General features: G+C 43.9%; 1 protein-coding gene across 1 annotated transcript in view; it reads right to left on the minus strand.

The window, feature by feature from the left end:
- Window positions 1-5,158: 5,158 nt before the first annotated feature.
- PLAC9 (placenta associated 9) overlaps window positions 5,159-24,146 on the minus strand; it is a 75,824-nt gene continuing 56,836 nt past the window's right edge. Inside the window, exons 3-4 of the mRNA XM_082268215.1 lie at window positions 16,629-16,752; window positions 5,159-5,281 (exon numbers count right to left, since the gene is read on the minus strand). Coding sequence (XP_082124341.1) covers window positions 5,271-5,281; window positions 16,629-16,752 — 135 coding nt within the window. The 3' untranslated portion in view covers window positions 5,159-5,270. The remainder of the gene's footprint in view (window positions 5,282-16,628; window positions 16,753-24,146) is intronic.

Genomic DNA, 24,146 nt, shown 5'->3' on the forward strand with positions numbered 1-24,146 from the left:
TTATGTGTGCACCAGTTTTAATAAATCCCCATCCCATTGCGTTGCCAGACATTTCCCTCTCTCGGCGGCGCCGGAGGCTCGCTCCCGCTGTATTCAGTCACAGCGGGAGTCGGGCCAGGGGAGGAGCGGCAGTGATCACCGCCGCTCTTCCCCGATCGTCGGGGAATCGAGTGTGGAGATCCGCCCGCTTGTGTAAACAAAGCGGGCGGATCTCCTAAGTGACAGGCAGGGTCAGATTGCAGGGTTCAGCATAGCTGAACCTGCGATCTGTGCCTGTGTCACTCAGTCCCCTCCCTCCCACACACGTTAGTAAGCACCAGGCATACATTAACCCCTTGATCACCAATAAAAATTAACCCCTTCCCTGCCAGTGTCATTTTTACAGTAACAGTGCATATTTATAGCACTGATTACTGTAGTAATGTCACTGGTACCCCCAAAAGTGTAAAAAATGTCAGTCAAGGGTCCGATCTGTCCGCCGCAATGTCGCAGTCGCGCATAAAATCGCAGATCGCCGCCATTACTCGTTAAAAAAAAATGCGAAAAACGACAGAAATCTTTCCCTTAGCGCAATAACTTTTGCGCAAACCAATCAAAATACCCTTATTGTGATTTTTTTTTTACCAAAAATATGTAGCAGAAAACAAATTGGCCTAAAATTATAAAAAAATTTAGATTTTTACATTTTTTGGGGGAATTTCATATAAAAAAAGTGAAAAATATTGTTATTTTTTCAAAATTGTCACTCTTTTTTTGTTTATAGCGCAAAAAGTAAAAATCGCACAGGTGATCAAATACCACCAAAAGAAAGCTCTATTTGTGGGGAAAAAAGGACGTAAATTTTGTTTGGGTATGGCGTTGCATGTCCGCGCAATTGTCAGTTAAAGTCGCACAGTGCCGAATCGCAAAAAGTGGCCCAGACGTAAGACAGCAAAATCCTCCGGTGGTAAAGTGGTTAAGGAGCGGGGGATGTTAGCGGACACGTCCACTGACACCAGCTGTCATCTGCTCAGATCCTGCCTGCAAAATTCAGACGGATGGTGGTCCTATTTTCCATCCGTCTAGCGCAGTGGTCCTCAACTCCGGTCCTCAGGGCCCACTAACAGGCCAGATTTGAAGTATTACCTTGGGGAGATGCATACTAGAGTACTGCAATCACTGAGCAGCAAATTATATCACCTGGGATGTATTTCAGTTATCTTGCAAACCTGGCCTGTTAGTGGGCCCTGTAGGCCAGGGTTGAGGACCACTGGTCTAGCGGATCGGATGAAAATGGACAGGCGGCCCGTTCCCACCCAATTTCCCCATAGAGGAAAGTGGGACTGTGTCTGTGTTCGCTCTGCACAGCGGAGCCGACAAGACCTGTCATCCGCCTGCTCAGCTAGGATTAGGGGAGCGATCCCCTCCTGAGCAAGTGTAATCCGCATAATGGAGGCTTGTTTATCATTTTGTACTTCACAAGTTGATGTGAATAAAGCTCAGTTCCCTCCTCTCTTTTGTGGATAGAATGGGGAAGGGATACAAGCTCTGCCAACATTTTATGACCAGGGCCGCCATTAGGTAGATTTCTCCTCACTTCCCTTTTATTTCTTAGGATTAGACAAAACAAGTCTTTAAAGCTACTCAGTGGAGACAGACAGCAGTGTCCTCTGAGGCCGTGTTTTTTTGTCCTGGTGTAGGGCATTAGACACAACACAACATGGGGAGGGGAATAATCAGCACAAAGGTGGTACAGACAGTGTTTACAATTTGACATAGGGTCCAACCCCTCCATATCTAGTTCAACATCTGAAAACATTTTGGCTGCTGGGGGGTTTTAAAGAAATTTACCGGGGCCCCCAAGGGCATGATTCATAAGTCACTAAAACATGTATAAACTTTAATAGAGCACAACATTTTAGTTGTATGCTCCATAGCAGCCAGTCAGGTGTTAGCCTGGAACAGGTTAGTGAAGAAATAAATGACAAGCAAGTTTAACTAGAGTGGAAAAAAATACCTAGGTAATTGAAAATACCTATACCAGGGCTCAAAATGTTCAAGTTCAAGTCCTGAGCTACTAGTTTACTCACCACCAGTTGCCCCACCTAACCCCTACACTGCCCCACCCTAAACACTCCCTTGTAAATGATCTCATGAAATTACATGGTTAAATGTTTTATGCAGGATTAATTTACAAAAATAAATATAATTAACAAAAACTTTCAGTGCATCCTCATCAGTGAAGCCTCATCAATGCCGCCTATTATTGCTCATCAGTGCAGCCTATTACTGCATGGGGATCACAGGGAGGAGAGCCGGCCAGGTCACACAGAGCGGGGATCTCCCTTTGTAACACCTTGGATCTGAAATGCCGGCCGCTGTCAAACAAAGTTCCACCTCCTGGACTGGCTCCTATGATAGATATCACACTACTTAAATTTCCTGGCATTGGACCAGTGTACTGTCTATCATAGGAGCCAGGCCAGGAGGCGGGACTTTTTTGACCACACCAGCAGTTCAGATCCAAGCCGTTACAGCGGGAGATCTCTGCTCTGTGTGATCCGGCTGGCTTTCCTCTTCCTCTCACTTCCCCACAGTTTCCTGGCTGGGAGGAGAATGGCTCATAATCGACCCCCCCCCATCGGCTCTGGCTGACCGCACCCCCACCCCCACCCCCCAGAGGCAGCCCCACACTCGCCCTCAGGTTATTTCCACTTGCCAAATGCGAGCAGAGATTTTGAGGGCTGATCTATAATAATTACAAATAAGACCCATTTGTATAATAGAATATGATGAGCCATGTAAGTGGAGAGAAGTTGCCCAGATTCTAGGATAGGTTAGGAATGCAAATTTCTGCTCCATCTTCATCTTCAGGAATAATTCTCCCTGTGCTCTGATGTTCAGAGTGGCAGTGACTATAATGAATGGATAAGAATGCTTTAGGCCTGTAGAATTCCACAAAGACCTAAATGAAGCCTGAGTGTAAGATGTATTCTTGTCACCAAAATCCTTTTTAAGCCGTGTAATGCTTTTTTATCTGATTATAATAGCAATGTTCTGTACACATCCCAGCTCTTTATTTACAATAGGATTGGGGTGTTTTCAGACAAACCTATAATGATAGCTTTAAATAAATGGATACTTTTTTTTTAATTATTTGTTTTATACTGTTATTTTCTAAAATAGCAATCCATTATTTGTATGTTTTTACATTGTTTGCACACATACATTGCCTTGAAAAAGTATTCATATTCCTTGAAATTTTCCACATTTTGTCATGTTACAACCAAAAAATGTAAATGTATTTTATTGGGATTTTATGTGATAAACCAACACAAAGTGGCACATAATTGTGAAGTGGAAGGAAAATGATAAATGGTTTTCAACATTTTTTACAAATAAATATGTGAAAAGTGTGGCATGCATTTGAATTCAGCCCCCTTTACTCTAATACCCCTAACTAAAATCTAGTGGAATCAATGGGCTTCAGAAGTCACCCTATTGGTAAATCCACCTGTGTGTAATTCAATAGCAGTATGAATACAACTGTTCTGTGAAGCCCTCATAGGTTTGTTAGAGAACCTTAGTGAACAAACAGCATAATGTAGGTCAAGGAACACACCAGACCGATCAGGGATAAAGTTGTGGAAATGTTTAAAGCAGGGTTAGGGCTCTTTCACACGGTCCGCCTCCGTAGGAGGATCCGTGCTGCTCAGCGGGGAATCGAAACACAGATCCCCGCTGAGCAGGGAGGTAACAGCTCCCTCTCTGCTCTGTGTGTGGAGAGGGAGGTGTCAGAGCCCCATGCATCTCTATGGGGGAATCGAATGAGAGTGGACCGCCTGTCCGCTCTCATCCGATCCCATCTGATCCGATCCCCTGGACAGATGGAAAATAGGGTTTCTATCCGTTCAGATTTCAGGGACAGGATCAGATGCGGGTGTCAGTGGACATGTCTCTGCTGACATCCGCTGCCTCATAGGGATGCATGGAGCATCCGATCAGATGCGCCTAAAAAACTGACAGGTGGATCGGATCGGAGCATTCGTGTGAAAGGACCCTTAGGTTAAAAAAAATATCCCAAGTTTTGAACATCTCACGGAGCACTGTTCAATCCATCATCCGAAAATAGAAAGAGTATGCATTAATCAGACAAGCAGCAAAGAGGCCCATGGTATCTCTGGAGAAGCTGTAGGGATCCACAGCTCTGGTGGAAAAAATCTGTCCACAGGACAACTTTTAGTCATGCACTCCACAAATCTGGCCCTTATTGAAGAGTGGCAAGAAGAATGCCATGGTTAAAAGAGAGCCATAAAAAGTCCTGTTTGCAGTTTGTGAGAAGCCAAGTGAGGGGACACAGCAAACCTGTAGAAGAAGGTGCTCTGGTCAGGTGAGACCAAAATTGAACTTTTTGGCCTAAAAAAAAACGCTATGTGTGGCGGAAATTTAACACTGCACATCACCCTGAACACACCATGCCCAGCCCACCGTGAAACATGGTGGTGGCAGCATCCTGTTGTGGGGATGCTATTCTTCAGGGGGTGAATACAAATGCACAGCACACTTTTCACATATTTATTTGTAAAAAAAAAATGTTGAAAACCATTTATCATTTTTCTTCCACTTCACAATTATGTGCCACTTTCTATCACATAAAATCCCAATAAAATACATTTACGTTTTTAGTAGTAACATGACAAAATGTGGAAAATTTCATGAGGTATGAATACTTTTTCAAGGCACTGTATTAACTCCCATGTTCTGCTGTAGCCAATCTTTGTAATTATAAAAAAAAAAAAATTAATTTAGTGTTCCAGAAAGTAAGTAAAAAAAAAAAAAATACCGGGATGAGCCTATATTGTGCTTGAAATGTATATCAATTTTACAGAGAAGTTACGATATGATGTACAATTAAATCAGTTTACAGTTAAGGCTATTTATTCATCTTGTGTGAAGTGTAGCCGATCATTTCTTCCAAGGCAGTATTTCATACAACGAGAAGCACAAAACCAGATGCACATTTAACATGTTTTATAAAACAAAAGACAAGTTCTTGGCAACTTCTCTCCTTTTATGTTCATTGTTAATTGTAAACCATTTTACTATATAAAGTGATGTAAATTATTAAAAAAAAAAAAAAAAATTGATGAACATAATAATTTCTTGCAAAACACCAGAACACAGGCTCTTGGTTTATTAAAATATACTTTTATGTATCACAAAGTGCACATTATAGAAAAGCTGTATTGATAAAGCGTTGGCTTCTCAAGGGTAGTAGGTTGGGATAATCTTCATCTAGAGTCTGCAAGACAAAAATATCTGATAAATAATAGTACAATATATAGAATATATTTACCAAATATGCTGGGCACTAAATTGTGCATTCTTTGAGTATATAACTGGCAAGGTGGAGTCTGATGTATAAAACCTATAGCAGTGAAAGGTATAGCAGTCTGCTGCCAGTTTTTTGCCAATTTAGGCTGGCAACACACCTCCTTTCACACAGGCAGTGCGCCCGATGAAGTCCATTTTTGCTGAGCGGGTATCGATCTGCCGATCCCCGCTGAGCAGGCAGATGACAGCTCCGTCTCCGCTCTGTATGCAGAGACTGAGCTGTCAGTGAGAACGGGACCGCCTGTCCGTCTTCATCTGATCTCATCCTCCAGACAGATGGAAAATAGGGTTTCCATCCATCCGGATTTCACGGACAGGATCGGATAGCAGCGGATGTCAGCGGAGATGTCTCCGCTGACATCTGCCGCTCCATAGGGCTGTGTGGAGCATCCGATCCAGTCCGCTTGAAAAACTTGACAGGCAGATCGGATCGGAAAGCCCATGTGAAAGGAGCCTAGTGTTTTTTTTTTTTTTCTCCCTGTAATGTTTACCATAAAAATAAAAATAATTGTTTTTCTTTTTTCTGCACATTCGCTTTAAAACATGTATATGGGACATACTGTTCACATTATGAAAATATACTGTATATAACAGGGCTCGACAAACCCCCAGGCGCCAGGTAGCATTGGCGACTAGAATTAGCGGCCTGGACCCTGGGTTACACTGCGGCAGGGCTCTTGTTGCCAGACATCCCAAGTCTCGTGCAAGGTGCGGGAGTCTCCCGCATGCGGGCTGTGGCTCCCTGACTTCCGCAAGTGCCGCGCCTGCATGAGGGTGACTCCCGCTCCTAGCAGGAGACTTGGGATGCCTGGTGACAGAACGGTGCCGATGCTTCCTGTATAGTTGTGACTCCATCCTGTTACAGACAGAGTGATATCAAATGTACTCCACCTGTGGCAGGAGGGATACAGACAGGAAGCATCGGCTCGGCATGCTTTCTCCAGCGCCGCACCGCACACTCTCCCGCCAGCAGTACCCACAGTAGTACCAGCCAGCAGTAAGTCACATGTGCTAGGGGTGCAACCCCAGCACATAACTGTAAATATCCCATCATATGCAGGGTTTCTGACTCCTACCACCATGACCACTTCAAATTACTGAAGTGGTCATGGTGGTTGGTGTGTTCCTTAAACCACTTAAGCCCCAGAAGATTTGGCTGCTCAAAGACCAGGCCCTATTTTGCGATTCGGCACTTTGTGACTTTAACGGACAATTGCGCAGTCGTGCGACGCTGTACCCAAACAAAATTGACGTCCTTTTTTTCCCACAAATAGAGCTTTCTTTTGGTGGTATTTTATCACCTGTGCGATTTTTTATTTTTTGCGCTATAAGCAAAAAAAAAGAGCGACAATTTTGAAAAAATAACAATATTTTTCACATTTTTTTATATGAAATTCTCAAAAAAATTTAAAAATTAAAATTTTTAAACATTTTAGGCCAATTTGTTTTCTGCTACATATGTTTGGTAAAAAAAAAATCACAATAAGCGTATTTTGTTTGGTTTGCGCAAAAGTTATTGTGTTTACTAACTACGGGAAAGATTTATGTCATTTTTATTGGGTTTATTTTTTTTTTACTAATAATGGCGGCGATCTGCGATTTTTTTTTTCTTTTTTTTTTTTTTGTGGGACTGCGACCCCTGACTGACATTTTTGACACTTTTGTGAGTACCAGTGACATTACTACAGTAATCAGTGCTATAAATATGCACTGTTACTGTCAAAATGACACTGGCAGGGAAGGGGTTAACTTTATTGGTGATCAAGGGGTTAAGTGTGTCCCTAGGGGCGTGATTCTAACTGTGGGGGGCGTGGCTTGTGATGTAACCACAGAGACATACGATCCTACATAGCAGGATCGCATAGTCTCTGCACTTACATCAGGGAGAATGAAAGACGGCTGTGTTTACATCAGCCGTCCGTCCTTCTCCCTCTCCTGAGGGAGATCGCGAGTGACCGGCAGACATCGGAGCTGACGGTCACTCGCGCGGGGATGCCTGTGAACGAGTGGGGGCGAGAGCGCGCCTCCAGCGGCATGCGCTCGCCCCCTGCAGGCGGCTGAGCAAGTGACGTACCCCTACGTCACTTTGCCCAGCAGCGGCTGCCTGCCGCAGTATATCTGCGGTGGGCGGACGTTATGTGGTTAATATCTCTCAGTAGAAGTAAACAAAGTACACACAGGTCGATTGCTGGGCGACATCAGCCGCTACATAAAAAAAATGGTCCGCCATTGGGCCCGTGTAGGGAAGTCGGTCCGCCAGAAGCTGGCCATTCGGCATGCACAAAAAAAAAAAAAACTGGCTCCTAACTTTTTTAGCTTTTCTAGCAAATTTGTCAAGCCCTGGTATACAACATCCCATGGACCTTTTGTCTGTCATTAAACACGAATTTCAATTATAATGGCTGTAACAAACTATGCTGTATCCTGTTTAAGGTACTTGTAAACAATATACAGTGAGCTGGAACCTCAAGGCACAAAACCTCTACTACCTGGGGTATGACAGCAAATATTCTGACTCTCAGGAGGAATCCATATTATGTGTTTTTTTATTTTAATGAGTTTCCGTTTATTACAGTAAATAGGGAGTTGCATGAGCTATATACAGTCAGGTCCATAAATATTGGGACATTGACACAATTCTAATCTTTTTGGCTCTATACACCACCACAATGGATTTGAAATGAAACAAACAAGATGTGCTTTAACTGCAGACTTTAAGCTTTAATTTGAGGGTATTTACATCCAAACCAAGTGAACGGTGTAGGAATTACAACTGTTTGTATATATGCCTCCCACTTTTTAAGTGACCAAAAGTAATGGGACAATTGGCTGCTCAGCTGTTCAATGGCCAGGTGTGTGTAATTCCCTCATTATCCAATATGCAAGGAGCAGATAAAAGGTCCAGAGTTCATTTTAAGTGTGCTATTTGCATTTGGAATCTGTTGCTGTCAACTCTCAATATGAGATCCAAAGAGCTGTCACTATCAGTGAAGCAAGCCATCATTAGGCTGAAAAAACAAAACAAACCCATCAGAGAGATAGAAAAAACATTAAGTGTGGCCAAACCAACTGTTTGGAACATCCTTAAAAAGAAAGAACGCACCGGTGAGCTCAGCAACACCAAAAGACCCGGAAGACCACGGAAAACAACTGTGGTGGATGACCGAAGAATTCTTTCCCTGGTGAAGAAACACCCTTCGCAACAGTTGGCCAGATCAAGAACACTCTCCAGGAGGTAGGTGTATGTGTGTCAAAGTCAACAATCAAGAGAAGACTTCACCAGAGTGAATACAGAGGGTTCACCACAAGATGTAAACCATTGGTGAGCCTCAAAAACAGGAAGGCCAGATTAGAGTTTGCCAAACAACATCTAAAAAAGCCTTCACAGTTCTGGAACAACATCCTATGGACAGATGAGACCAAGATTAACTTGTACCAGAGTGATGGGAAGAGAAGAGCACGGAGAAGGAAAGGAACTGCTCATGATCCAAAGCATACCACCTCATCAGTGAAGCATGGTGGTGGCAGTGTCATGGTGTGGGCATGTATGGCTGCCAATGGAACTGGTTCTCTTGTATTTATTGATGATGTGACTGCTAACAAAAGCAGCAGGATGAATTCTGAAGTGTTTCGGGCAATATTATCTGCTCATATTTAGCCAAATGCTTCAGAACTCATTGGACGGCGCTTCACAGTGCAGATGGACAATGACCTGAAGCATACTGCGAAAGCCACCAAAGAGTTTAAGGGAAAGAAGTGGAATGTTATGCAATGGCCAAGTCAATCACCTGACCTGAATCCGATTGAGCATGCATTTCACTTGCTGAAGACAAAACTCAAAGGAAAATGCCCCAAGAACAAGCAGGAACTGAAGACAGTTGCAGTAGAGGCCTGGCAGAGCATCACCAGGGATGAAACCCCAGCGTCTGGTCATGTCTATGCTTTCCAGACTTCAGGCTGCAATCGACTGCAAAGGATTTGCAACCAATTATTAAAAAAAAAAGTGAAAGTTTGATTTATGATTGTTAATCTGTCCCATTACTTTTGGTCCCTTAAAAAGTGGGTGGCACATATACAAACTGTTGTAATTCCTACACCGTTCACCTGATTTGGATGTAAATGTCCTGAAATTAAAGCCAAAAGTCTGCAGTTAAAGCACATCTTGTTTGTTTCATTTCAAATCCATTGTGGTGGTGTATAGAGCCAAAAAGATTAGAATTGTGTCGATGTCCCAATATTTATGGACCTGGCTGTAGTAGACACAAAAGATGTAAAAATGCTGCTATTTTTATGCCCCATTTCATCAGTTGCTTAGCCACTGCGGTATCATATGTGTGTATATTTTAAATGCCTGCCATGCTGTGTGTATCTATATATAAGATACACACAAAACCACGTCACAACTTTTAAAACGCCTCCATTTTAACCAACTTTCAATTTAAGGTCTCAATGTATTCTAAATTTTGTTCTGAGTTCTAACATTTAGATAATAAAATACAAGCAAAGTGGCTACCTTTTTCAGACACTATATAACAGCTAAGCAAACTTGTGGCTTTTTATTTTTTAAACCTGTTATTAAAACGGAGTTCCACCCGTTTTGGTGTTTTTTGAAAGTCAGCAGCTACAAAAAGTGTAGCTGCTGACTTTTAATAAACACACACTCGCCTGTCCCACAGTCCAGCCATACGGCCAGCAGGAACCTTGGTTCTTTCACTCTTCTCCCCGCTGCGCCGTCATCTCTGGTGTGGGCACCCAGCTGTGACAGCTTAAGGCTTCAAAGCTGGGTGCGCACTGCGCAAGTACGAGTCACGCTGAGTGGACAGACAATCTTATGGGACCTGTGACGTGTCCCAGAAGATTGCAGGGAGGGAGAGGAGAACTTCCGCTCGAGCAGTCTAGGCTGGCCAAGTGGAAGTGGGAGCGGGTACCTGTCAAATCATAACCTGTTACTCCCTAAATATATGGATGTAAAACGTTTTGAAAATTGAACTTATCCTTTTAAGGCTAGTACACAGAGGCAGAATGTCAGGCGGCATCGGCCAATTCAATAGAACCTGGTTAACATTCAGCCAGTGTGTACTGCAGCTGGTCCAACAGAAGCTGGTGGTTCAGCCAGCTTCTGTTAAAGGGGCATGACTGAAAAAGTTCTCCCGACCTGTCCCCGACTGGAGAGTTTTGGCGGGGTGGGAGATCCCTGTGATGTGCCCTGCTGAGTGTCCTGTGATGTGTCCCATGCCCTACTATGTGCCCAGTTCCCTCCTGTATGCCCCATGATGTGCCCTGCTGTGTGCCATGTGATGTGCCCTACTGTATGCCCTTTGCCCTACAGTGTGCCCCCATTATGTGCACCATACTGCCCCATATAATATGCCCTGCTGTGCCCTCTTGTCCCCATGTAATATGCCCTGCTGTGCCCCATAATGTATCCTCTTGCCCCCATTTAATATGCCATGTTGTGCCCCATAATATGACATATTGCCCCCCCTAATGTGCTCTGTTGTGCCCCATAATGTGCCCTCATACCCCCATATAATATGCCCCATGTAATGTTCTCTGCTGTGCCCCATGTAATGTGCCCTGCTAGCCACCATAATGTGCCCCTCTGCCTCCCCCCCAAGTAATGTGCCCTATAATGAAATGTTTTGGAATGTGCCCCATAACGTGCCCTGCTGCTCTACATGTAGTGTGCCCTCCCCTAGACACACACATATTGTGCCCTCCCCCAGACACACACATATTGTGCCCTCCTGACCCCCTGTGCTCTGTCCTGCTGACTCCTATACTTTGCTATGCATCTCTCCATGCTCTTCCCTGCTGCCCCCCCCCCGTGTACTGTGCTTCCTTGACTCCTTGTGCTCTGCCATGGTGCCCCCTGTGCACTGCTTATCTCAGGTTCGACCCAGATTAAGGCATCTGCACAGAATTATGCAAGCACAAGTTTCACATTAAATAGGTAAGTTTTAATATTTATTCAATTTTTTATGCTTTTTCAAAAAATAATTGTTGGATAACTCGCTGATCATACCAGTATTTCGTGAGCTGTAGAACTGAACATTGTTTCAGGGGTTCCCTGAGATCTCAAACATTTTTGCCAGGAGATCCTTAGTAAAAAGGTTGAGAAACCCTGCTTTACTGGATCTCCAGCTTTAAGTCTCCCTTCTTTAGACACTTGGCCTCCTCAGCCCTGTCCCACCCTCCCGAGGAGGATGCGTTCAGGCAGTGCAAGCTAGAGGGTGGGTGGGGGTGTGGCTTTGTGCAGGTGTGGCTTGAGCGTGGGCTTGACACAGGGGATTTCATGATCTCCTGTTGCCCAAGGGTCCCATGAGTTGTCAATTCGCTCTTGGACATGAATAGGACTTCTTGCAGGCAGATGCATGGAACGCCTGTGTAGGCAAAGACAGCCCTTTGTACAAGTGTACAGATAGATACACCTGTGTGAATGGGGCCTTAAGCTAAAGTCACTTGAGGCTCATATCACACAAGCTACTGACTCTTAAACTTGTCTTCAGATCTGCCAGACCTTCAAAATTAATTCAGTTCCAAGTGCTTTTTGATAGCGTAGAATACTACCCACTGACTTCTTTGTAATTTCTCTAAATGAAAGACCTACAACTTTTGAAGTGGTTGTTAATGTTGGAAGAACAACAGCAAGTTGCTTATGTACTGTGACTATATATGCATTATACCTGTCTATGCAGCAGGTGGCGCTGTAGTGTAATGTGCATGTAAATCTATTGTATGATGCGATGAGAGGAAATGCTTTTCTTCAGTGTTCAGTTGTGTTCCAGTTTCCATGCAGTTAAGATATGTTCTGCTAGCCTCCATGTAAGTAAAGTTTTTTCCTGTAATCAAGAAGCTTCCAGCGTATCATATCAATACTCAAACAACAGGCTATGCAGCTCAAGCACTTGAGAAATTTCTAAAAGTGTTCAGTTGTGTTCTTGTTTCTATGCTGTTAGGATATATTCTGCTATCCTCCATGCAAATAAAGTTGTTTCATGTATTCAATAAGCTTCCAGTGCATCATATAATACTCAACCAACAGTTAAGCCACAGAGTGTCATTTATACAATCCCGTCTGTTACATTAACTGATTTATCCAGTGTATGTGTTTTTGGAAAAAAAAGCGATTCTATACCTTATTTTAAAGTGCTGCTCGGCGCACCCCTGACTGGCCACCTCTCTCTTCTCCCAATCTGATGGCTGGAAGGACCGAGAAACCTCCGCTGATGTCAGCTGGGAGGAGGAGAGAGTTGGCCAGTTGTGTGAGCGCCGAGTCGCTCTATAAAAAAGGTATACAGCAGCTTGTTTTTACAAAACCACATATGCTGAGACACATTATTTAATTTAACACAGGGGATTGCAGAAAGAACACTCAGAAATGATAGTAGCAGTTGGAGCTGACAGAGAAAGACAGAAGAGAGCTGTGGATGACGGAGGCACGTAAACTGACCACGGTGTCAGGGCTCAGCAGCCATGATGAACCGTGGACAGGAGGGAGGGCAGAACCAAGCAGGATCAGCCAGGTATTTCAGGTGATACAGGGTGCCAAATCACACAGCAGAAGCACTATGCTGTTATTCATGCTTAAAGAATATATATATATTTTTTTTAAGGTTACAAACACTTTAAGGATTAGATCTCTGAAATTTGCTTTATTTTATTTATTTTTTTAACCCAAGCAAAACATTTCATAGGGTTGGTTCACACCTATGCCTTCAGTGGGGTCCACATTTGCATGGGCACAGCAGCCTATTCATTTTAATAGACTGCTCTACCTGCAGGAAAAAGTTCCCTTCCCCTTTTAAAAACTGCAGCCACAGGGAAATTGCACTATGCAATTTCCTGCACATGCATGGAATGTTTAGATGCATAGGGGGTGCCTTTAAGACTGAATGGCAGCCCCATGCATCTGTAGAAGAGCAGCACGTTTTGGTTGCGGGAACAGGTGCGATTTCTGCACCTAGAACTACCTGCAAACGTGTGAGCCTTGCCTTAAATAAATCCTTACTTAATGTTTAATGTCCCATTTTAAATAGTTCATTTGGGATAAGTTGGACCAAACAAACTATTTACTGCACTAACAGGAGCACTTGCTGGGCTCACTATAATACCTGTATGTTGCCTTAGCTATGCCTCACTGTGCTCTGGAAGTGGGATGGGGACTTCCTGTCGCACTCCTAGAACACAACCGAGTTGGGCTGAGCATTACTTAGCAATTCACAGGAAGCTTTGTATTCTATGATACAAAGCTTCCTCTAATTGGAGATTGGGACGTTATCTGCCTGCCTCTCCAAGGAGGCTCTGTAGTCATTCAATACAAAGCTTCCCAGTGAATGGCTGAGCAGTGCTCAGCCCGACTCTATTTTGTTTGGGGAGTGAGATGGAAAGCCCCCAGTCCCACTCCCAGAACACAGTGCTGTATATTGTATGTAACTAAGGCTATATACAGGAAACACAGTGCATGCCATGAAGTGCACGTTAGTGCAGTAAATAATTTGTTTGGGTCCGCTCAGCCCAAACAAACTAATACTATTTAAAGGGACCATAAGAGACACTAAAGCAATGCAATTAAAAGCGCATGTTTTATGCGCCGGTTACCGTGTGTTTGGAGACACACACATGTGAATGCAGCCTAATTGTTTTGGACACCCCAATCACGGTTAACAGAAGCGTGTTTTGTTGCACGACAAAACGTGCACTGAAAAAATGCTCCACAATCGAAAAGGTTCTTGAGCTAATTTGGGGCTTTTGTTTTGCATAGGGCAGTTCATTCAAGTGTATAGGCTGCCCTGTGCCTGAATTGTGTTTGTGTGAAAAACATGCAAAAAAGTGAGGAGAATTTTTAGGCGACAAGGATGGTCTGGGAGGAAAGGTGAGGATTAAATAAAATAAACATCAAAGTCGCATAGGAATTGTTTATCTCCTCTTGAGGCAATTTTGAGTTGACATAGAAGTTTAGGGTGCTGAAACCACACCAAAATAGTGCAGAAACCTTTTCCAAAATTGCTGTGTTGTGTTGCATTGATTAGGACTGGCATCATTAGCCCCATGTACTGCAGGGCGGAGGCTCCTCTGCACAAAATCATGAGATGACCGAGATAGAATTTTCTTCTTCTGTGTCTTGATAAAGTAATCTGAAAATCTAAAGAGCCAGTGGATTCCTTTTACGGGGAGCGAAAGCCAAATCCCCCCCCCCCTCTGGTCGCCTTTATTGGGCTCTCCTGTGCGATCGAGGAGCCCGGTAATGGTGTGTCCAGTGGCATTTTATTCCTGAAACACAGTGACGCCAGAAACCAGGAACGTGGTATGCGGCTCTGTAAACAAGCAAGTACTGGCTTCAACAAGCATCAGATCAAACTGATCTTGGTGTAATCTGATGTTTTGGAAGCCAGAGGAGAGCAATGGGGGTCTAATAGACCCCAGATCTCTCCAAAAAGAGGACCTGTCATGCTTTATTGTTATCACAAGAGATGTTTACATTCCTTGTCAAAGCAATAAAATTGATGAGAACAAAAATTAGTTGCAGTGAAAAAAATTAATACATTTTTTTTTTTTTTTTAAAGTTAAAGCGCCCGTCCCACCGTGCTCGCATGCAAAGGCGAACGCTCAAGTCCCACACCCAGGGCTCTTTTTTCAGCACCTCCAGTGCTGAATCTATGTAATGGCAAGGGATGCTGGGGTGTGCTGGAGGGTCTATTGATGTTCGATACTCTCTAGAAACAATAAATTCCGCAGTAGCTATCTTATGTTGCTGGGTGATAATTGTCGTTGAGAGGGATCTATTGTTGAGGGAGGGGTCTATTATTGCTGGCTGCTGGGAGGTCTATTGCTGGCTATTGGGAGTCTGTTGTTGCGGGGGGGGGGGTTGTCTATTGTTGCTTGGGGCATCCATTGTTGCTAGCTACAGGGGATCTATTTTACTGTCTTGTTATCATTAACAAATTCCATACAAATTACTCAGCGCCACAAAATATTTGGTTCTGTATTCTCTAAAAGGGGCATTACTGGGAGGTGGGTGAAACCAAGGGACGGTGCCTTAGAGGTGGGTAAGGACAGAGAAAAGAGGTGACACAGACGGGGGGAGTTCCTGCACTTATTCATTGAGAAAAAAAAGAAAAAATGCTTATATTATATATATATATATATATATATATATATATATATATCTGGGATCGCACCACATGTGATATATCGCTGCAAAGTCAGACATGCCAGACCTGCTGTGAAACCGTGTTTTTATGTCCAGCACCAAATTGTGTGTTGATGTTACACCAATTGGTTCTTTAACCGCTTGCTGAACGTATAACTTACAAATATGGCAGCAAGGCAGCTCTGCTGCTCAGGATCACGTACCTAGTATGTGATCCTGCACTTCCGTGTGCCGGCCGTCAGCTGTGTGCGGGAGCTGATAAGCGGGTACTGTGTACTCGATGTCCGCCGGCAGCTGCCAATTATTAGGCAGGGAGCCAGAACGCCGATCTATGTAAACAAGGCAGATCACCGTTCTGTCAGTAGTGAAGGCATGGATCCTGTGTTCCTGCAAGGCAGGACATGGATCAATGCCTTCCCCTAGTAAAATAACCTCCCACACAAGCACTGGCCAGGAACACAGTTAACCCTTTGATGGCCCCCGATAACCTCTTCCCAGACAGTGTCATTAGTACAGTGACCATGCATATTTTTAGCACTTATCACTGTATTAGTGTCACTGGTCCCCAAAAAGTGTCAGTGTCCGATCTGTCTGCTGCAATATTACAGTCCCGCTATAAGCTACTGATCTCCGCCATTACTAGCAAAAAAAAAAAAAGAAACCATAAATATATCCCATAGTTTGTAGATGCTATAACTTTTGCGCAAACCAATCACTATACGCTTATTGGGATTTTTTTTACCAAAAACATTGGCCTAAATTGATGAAGACATTCGATTTTTTTTTAATTTTTGTTATTTGATATGTTTTTAACAGTAGCAGGAAGTAAAAAAAAAATGTTTTCTTTTATTTTTCAGACTTATGATTTTATAGCACAAAAAATAAAAACCGCAATGGTGATCAAATACCACCAAAAGAAAGCTGCTTTTGTGGAAAAAAATACAGCAATTGTTTTGGGTACAGCGTCGCAAGAACGCGCAGTTGTCAGTTTAAGTAAAGCAGTGCTGTATCGCAAAAAATGGCCTGGTCCTGAAGGGGGATAAAGCTGCCAGCGGTCAAGTGGTTAAGGAACACAGATTGCAATTATTTTCCATTCACTAACCTTCCTCAAATATATCCAAGAGAGGACCAGTAGGAGCCACTGAGAGGGCCCAGGAAGATCCTGAAATTGCATCCAGAACAGAGTTCACTTCAGAGTATAGGTACTCCACTGTTTTCTCTACTCGCTGTGCAGATAAAAAGAAAAAAAAGTATAATGAATATTAGAATAGCTGTATACAGTAGTGACATCTAGCATACCTTTGTATCAAGCATGTACACTTGCACCATTATGACAAAGCAGACCTTTTTTGACCAGTGGGTCTAAGCTTTTCAAAGTCAAAGTAGAAAACAATTAAAGCTGAACTTGCGTAATTACGTTGGTCAAGCTTGGAGCATAGTAAGTTTGCATAGGGGCTGCTGACCATAAATGTAGTAGTCAGTGAAGAGTGATAGTTGTAACTTTCTGTGTCCTGTGCAGAACGGCATCCCCTCTGCTCCCTGAATGCAGGCTTGCTCGGCCCTATCACCATTCACGGAGTACAATGCATTTTGTTTTTTTTGGTATATTTTTCAGTAATATTTTTCAGGAACTGTTCAGGCCAAGTATTGGTTCAGGGCCTGAATTTTTGGGGCGCTCAGCGGGATGTTCGCCTGCAGGGCGCACAGTGAATAGCTGCTGGTTGTTCAGGAGCAGGCCGGTGAGCCAGCCACCACGTCTTTTACAATGGATGACTAATTAGCTGACAGTGTGCTTTCCCGCTAACACCTTTGGGTCTGGTATGAATTTTAAGGGGAACGCCATGCCAAAATTAAAAAAAAAAAAAAAAAATGTTGGGTCCCACCCAAAATCTATACCAGATTTTTAACTGAGCATGGCCAGAAAAGGGGGGGGGGGGGATGAGTGAGCCCACCCCTGAACAATACTAGGCCACATGCCCTCAACATGGGTGCTTTGGGGCGGTGGGGGGGCTTTGCCCTATGTTGATGGGGGACAAGGGCCTTTTCTCCATAACCCTTGGCAGTGGTTTCCCCCCATGTGAATGAGTATGGGGTAATATGTACCCCTACTTATTCACTCAAAAAAAGTGTCAAAAAGAAATAAAAAACACACAGTTTTTGACAATCCCTTTTTAAAAAAAAAAAAAAAGTGTCCTATGTAGATCCATCGTCAATTACGACACCCGCCGGACCCGAAAAAAAAAAAGCTCCACCCACGATGATAGGGGGATCGTGCATGCACACAAAATGCATCAGGAGGGGCCAACATGCTGATGTCATCGCCGCTGTGTCCTCATGGTAGAAGCGGTGGCCATCTTTCTAAATTTTGTATGACTTTTTTTTAACCTGTATGCTGCAGCTTTATATGGATCTTGGTTTTAATAAATACTACACTATATGAGCATTACTTTGACTCCCACTTGTGAGCTTTTTTTGCACAGTGCCAGTCCCCGATGAAGTCCACCTACCTCCTACAATTTTGGATGTGATGTCACCAAGCTCTATGGTATTGGCTCACGGGTTGTAATGGCTTGCTATCTGGTGATTGTGTACAATGGTGGAGGGATACCACGGATAGACATGTGACTGGCGCAAGTTATCAAGGGTTAGAAGCATTACGCATCAGTTTTTCAAGAGGGGGAACGTACATAGGTATGGACCATAAGGTGAGTACCTGGATAGAGAACTGGCTCCAGGGGCGAGTCCAGAGGGTGGTGATTAATGGGGAGTACTCGGATTAGGCGGGTGTGGAAAGTGGGGTCTCCCAGGGTTCTGTCCTGGGACCAATCCTGTTTAATTTATTCATAAACGACCTAGAGGATGGGATATCTAGAATAATCTCGCTATTTGCGGACGATACTAAACTAAGCATGCCAATATCTTCTATGCAGTATGTGGAAACCTTACAAGCAGACCTGAACAAAATAATGGGGTGGGCAACTACATGGCAGATGAGGTTTAATGTTGAAAAATGTAAAGTAATGCACTTGGGCGTCAGAAACACGAAAGCAAGCTACTCACTAGGGGGGGAACCTCTGGGTGAATCTAAGATGGAAAAGGACCTGGGGGTACTGGTGGACAACAGGCTTGGCAGTGGCATGCAATGCCAAGCCGCTGCAAGCAAAGCCAGCAAAATACTGGCATGTATAAAAAAGGGGATTCACTCCAGAAATAAAGAGATTATTTTCCCACTCTACAAGACTCTGGTCCGGCCACATCTGGAGTATTCCTTCCAGTTCTGGGCACCGGTCCTCAGTAAGGATGTGCTGGAACTGGAGAGAGTCCAGAGAAGGGCAACAAAAATAATTAGGGGAATGGAGGATCTCCGCTATGAGGAAAGACTACAAGCACTGGACTCATTCTCTCAGTCACCTTAAAGACCACAACATACAGGGGTATACAATGTACGGTTAACAGCAAACACACACACACACACACATCATAGGTTGAACTGGATGGACTGATGTCTTTTTTCAGACTCACAAACTATGTAAAAAAGAAATAAGGGAAGGCAAATATAAGGTTTTTCTGTCAATTTTGTTTAAACTGGCCATACATGAATATACTTTCAAATGAATGTTCATTCCAGGGGCGTAGATAAGGGGGGGGATCAGGGGGGTCCAAACCCCAGAGCATCCTGCCAAAATGCCAAGCGTCTCTTCCCTGCTGCCGCACACAGCACTGCTCAGCAAAAGGCAGCTTCACAGTCAGAGCAATCGCATTTTGTTTTCCTGCCGCTGCCCGCTTTGCGCCTTTGACTTGGGAGTTGCCTGGCCTAGAGGACAGAATGTGCAAGTCTAGTAGTCTGTAGTACTCTGTGCCTGCAAACTGCAGCTGAGCCTCCCTGCCACCCTTTGGCCTCACGCAGAGTGTCACTGTCTGTCATTTAACAGATTTCCACTACTGTGCTACCATACAAAGGTAAGTGACAGACTGTGGAAAAGTTATAAATTGGCCTACTTTTCCTCTGCTTGGTGCCCCTTAGCCCTCTAACTTGGCAGTCTGAACCACAACATGTCTGTCAGAGCCAGACTGGACTGTCTGCTGCCCTCAGTCCCCTGATTATTTTTTTATTGCATGAAAAAGGATTGTTTTCAGCTGGCACATTCATGGCCTTAATTGTAATACTAATAGTCTAGGGAGGAAGGACTTCAATAATATAGGCTATACAGCACACCATTGGCACAGAGAATCTCTAATTACATGTTCTGGTCTACAGCCATAAATAGAAAATGCCTCCTCTTCACACCTCCTCTACTCTCTATATGGATTTTTTCTACCCTTTTTTTCAGAAAAAAGTCCAGTTCAGTCCCACCTTCAATACATGTCATTCACCTATAGGTATGACGTGTACTGTGCCTCCTGGGATATGTATGTCACTTATCCCAGGAGGCCTTTAGTATTTCTTTCACAGAGAAGGAGGGGGGCAGGCCTAGCGGTACATTAGCAGGATTCCTGATGACATCACACACAGACATGGTGGTGCGGGACCTGAGAGCCAGCTGAGAAGAGGATCTTAGCAGGATAATGCTGGATCTGCTGGGTAGGTGAATATCCAAACTATGAAGAAACCAAAAAAAGGTAAGCAAAAAAAAAAAAAAAAGGGATGGGAAGCTGAAGATCAGCTTTAAAAAAAATCTATCTATGTCTGGTCATTTCTCAGTTAGATTTTTATAAAAATTCTGTTATAATTTTAAAACTAAGCATGTATGAACACTTAACAATAGTAAGTTGCTTATGTGCTGGGTAAAGTCTTGTATGCTGGGTGCAATTCTCAGTTTCTGTTCCTATTCTGTATGTATGGACTCTGCACAGTACCACTTCTCTTGTCCTGTATGCAGGGTGTAATTCTAGGTATATGTTCCTATTCTGTATGTATGGACTCTGCACAGTACTACTTCTCTTGTCCTGTATGAAGGGTGTAATTCTCAGTATCTGTTGCTATTCTGTATGTATGGACTCTGCACAGTACCAATTCTCTTGTCCTGTACGCCAGGTGTAATTCTCAGTATGTGTTCCTAATCTGTATGTATGGATTCTGCACAGTACTACTTCTCTTGTCCTGTACGCCGGGTGTAATTCTCAGTATCTGTTCCTATTCTGTATGTATGGACTCTGCACAGTACCACTTCTCTTGTCCTGTACGCCGGGTGTAATTCTCAGTATCTGTTCCTATTCTGTATGAATGGACTCTGCACAGTACCACTTCTCTTGTCCTGTACGCCGGGTGTAATTCTCAGTATCTGTTCCTATTCTGTATGTATGCACAGTATTACTTCTCTCAGGGCTCATGCACAGCCACAAAAAATGCAGCTTTTTTATCTGCTGTGTCCAGGCTTGGACACTTGTCACTAACAGCAAGTGACAGCTTTGTGTGTGACTACATGAGAACACCACTGTCAACCTGTCATTCGTTTAATTGGGCTAAGAAACCACAGCTTTTTGCATGCCCTGGTCATTCCAGCTGCAAGAAGCTGCTGATTCTAGCTATTGGGATCCAGTGGCTGCATCTAAACAGCTGCATAAGGAGGCATTCATTTAAATGGGTAATAAATGGCCTACCACAATGCAGTGGCCTTTGCAATGCTCAGTGGCACAGTAAGGATGGCTTGGCTATTATCGTGTCTAAGAGCGTGTTCACACATACTGCAGTGACCTGTGTTTTACAGCACTTAATAAACCACAGGTCACTGCTAGGGCACACAAAAAACAATTGTTTTCTATATGGCCTGTTCACACTGCAACACAGCCCAGAGGTGAGGTGCACTGATCTGTGCTACATTTTATCACAATGCACAGGAAGGTGCCGTATATCAAGGCACAGCGGCGCAGTGCATCCCATTGCTGTGGTGACATAAAGTGTCACTTTGTACACTTCAAATAAAAGGGCCCTTGCACGTTGGGCGATCCGTTTGATGGACTCCGCTTGCTCGGCAGGGATCGATCCACTGAACCCCGCTGAGCAGACGGATGACAGGTCCGTCTCCACTCACTGTGCAGAAACAGACCTGTCAGAATCCCGCTCTCCTCTATGAAAGATCGGATGAAAACGGGCTGCCTGTCCATTTTTATCTGATCCGATCATCTAGAGCAGGGGTCTTCAAACTATGGCCCTCCAGTTGTTCAGGAACTACAATTCCCATCATGCCCAGTCATGTCTGGGCATGTCTGAGATGTGTAGTTCCGCAACAGCTGGAGGGCTGTAGTTTGAGAATCCCTGATCAAGACTGATGTAAATTAGGGTCACCATCCGTCTGAATTTGGTGGACAGGATCAGTTAGCGGCGGGTGTCAGCGGACATGACGCTGCTGACATCCGCTGCTCCATAGGGGTGAATGGAGAGTCCAATCAGGTCCGCCTGAAAAAACTGACAGGACAGCCCGTGTGAAAGGGCCCAAAGTTCACAAAAAAAAAAAAAGGGAACTGTGTGATGTGTTAAAAAAAAGTGCATCATACCATCCTCTACCACCAGCCCTAAATGTGTGCCCCCAAAGCAGAGCACCATTGTGGGGTAAACACTAAAGATTGGTAAAGATGAACAAAAAATCAGAGAATGTGCTGCCTTCCACAAGATGATGGTGGCCTATGAGCCAGGTAAGGTTGGCTATTACAGTGCAAAAAGCTCCATCCTGTGGTAGGCAGTGCATTCACTAATTTTTTTTTATCTTTAAAAGGGTAAAAAAAAATCCACGAGGGCTCCGTCTGACACAAAATGGTGCCCTTTGTACCATAATAGCTAACCTTACTGAGCTAGTGCAAAGGGCACCATACTGTGGCAGGCAGCACACTCTCTTTGCACTTGCTTAGTTTGCACCCTATGACTGGATAATAGACAACTGTACTTTGAATTTGTCATATTTTCTGTCATATTTCTTACCTGGTACCCGTTACTGACCCCCATCCCCCCTACAGAACAAAAAATCATCTACAGTCCTGATTCACACAAATATTTGTATGACAATCCTCATCAGTACATTTGATGGCATGACAAGTAAAAATCCTTTGGCTTTGAATTTTCATAAAAAAAACGTCAATTTGACCCTATCAATGATTGGACAATCGACTGACCTTTCCTAAAATGAAAATTTTCAAACAAAGTTCTGCTAGCATATGGCCTTGTTGAAGTGATTGTTGTGAATAATGAATTGCTGCTTTTGTGTTTGAATTGATGTCTGAATTCTGTTGATTCAACCAGAGAAGGTTGGCAGTCTTATACAGATGTAATGTATTAGACCACGGGTCCTCAAACTTTTTAAACAGGGGGCCAGTTCACGGTCCCTCAGATGCTGTTGGGGGCCGGACTATAGTTTGAAAAAAAAAAAAATATGAACCTTTCAATGCAAAGAGCCCAGCGTGCCCCCTTTCACTGCAGAGAGCCCAGCGTGCCCCCTTTCACTGCAGAGAGCCCAGCGTGCCCCCTTTCACTGCAGAGAGCCCAGCGTGCCCCCTTTCACTGCAGAGACCAGCGTGCCCCCTTTCAATGCAGAGACCAGCGTGCCCCAATCAATGCAGAGACCAGCGTTCCCCTTTCAATGCAGACACCAGTGTGCCCCCTTTCAATGCAGAGACCAGCGTGCCCCCTTTCAATGCACAGACCAGCGTGCCCCCTTTTAATGCACAGACCAGCGTGCCCCCTTTCAATGCACAGACCAGCGTGCCCCCTTTCAATGCAGAGACCAGCATGCTGTGCCCCCTTTCAATGCAGAGAGACCGGTGCACTTACCTTAAGTGGCGGCTTCTTCTCAGTCCCCCGGCGTCTCCTCGAGTCCTCCTGCATCCTCCTTGGCCAATGGCATAAGCTCGCCTTTCGGCCAATCAGGAAGTGGGTCTCGCTTCCTGATTGGCCAGGAGGAGGATCCGTGTGACAATAGCGAATTTTCTATTGTCACACAAATTGGTGGGCTAGGGCACAGTGCTCTGCACCCCGGGTCCGCCCTTTTCTGAAGCCTATTAGAGCCTCTGGCTCTAATTAGGTGATTAATGAAAAAAAAAAAAACATGTATGATATATCCCGGCCGGCGGGCCGAATTCAGGACCCTGGCGGGCCGCATGCGGGCCGTAGTTTGAGGACCCCTGTATTAGACGCATGGGTGTTGTAATGGGATCTGACAGTTATCTAGGTTTTCTCTTAACCACTTAAGCCCCAGAAGATTTTACCACCTTCCTAACCAGGGCCTATTTTGCGATTTGGCACTGCGTGATTTTAACGGACAATTGCACGGTTGTGCGACGTTGTACCCAAACGAATTTGACGTCCTTTTTTTCCCACAAACAGAGCTTTCTTTTGGTGGTATTTGATCACCTGTGCGATTTTTTGATCATGCGCTATAAACAAAAAAGAGCGACAATTTTGCAAAAATAACAATATTTTTCACATTTTTTTATATGAAATTCCCCCCCAAAAAATTTAAAAATCAAAATTTTTTAACATTTTAGGCCAATTTGTTTTCTGCTACATATGTTTGGTAAAAACAAAAATCGCAAAAAGCGTATTTTGATTGGTTTGCGCAAACGTTATTGCGTTTACTAAGGGAAAGATTTTTGTCATTTTCATTGTTTTTTTTTTTTTAATGAATAATTT

This window comes from Pelophylax lessonae (genome assembly GCF_965119305.1).
Source record: "Pelophylax lessonae genome assembly, chromosome: 9".
Classification (NCBI taxonomy): domain Eukaryota; kingdom Metazoa; phylum Chordata; class Amphibia; order Anura; family Ranidae; genus Pelophylax; species Pelophylax lessonae.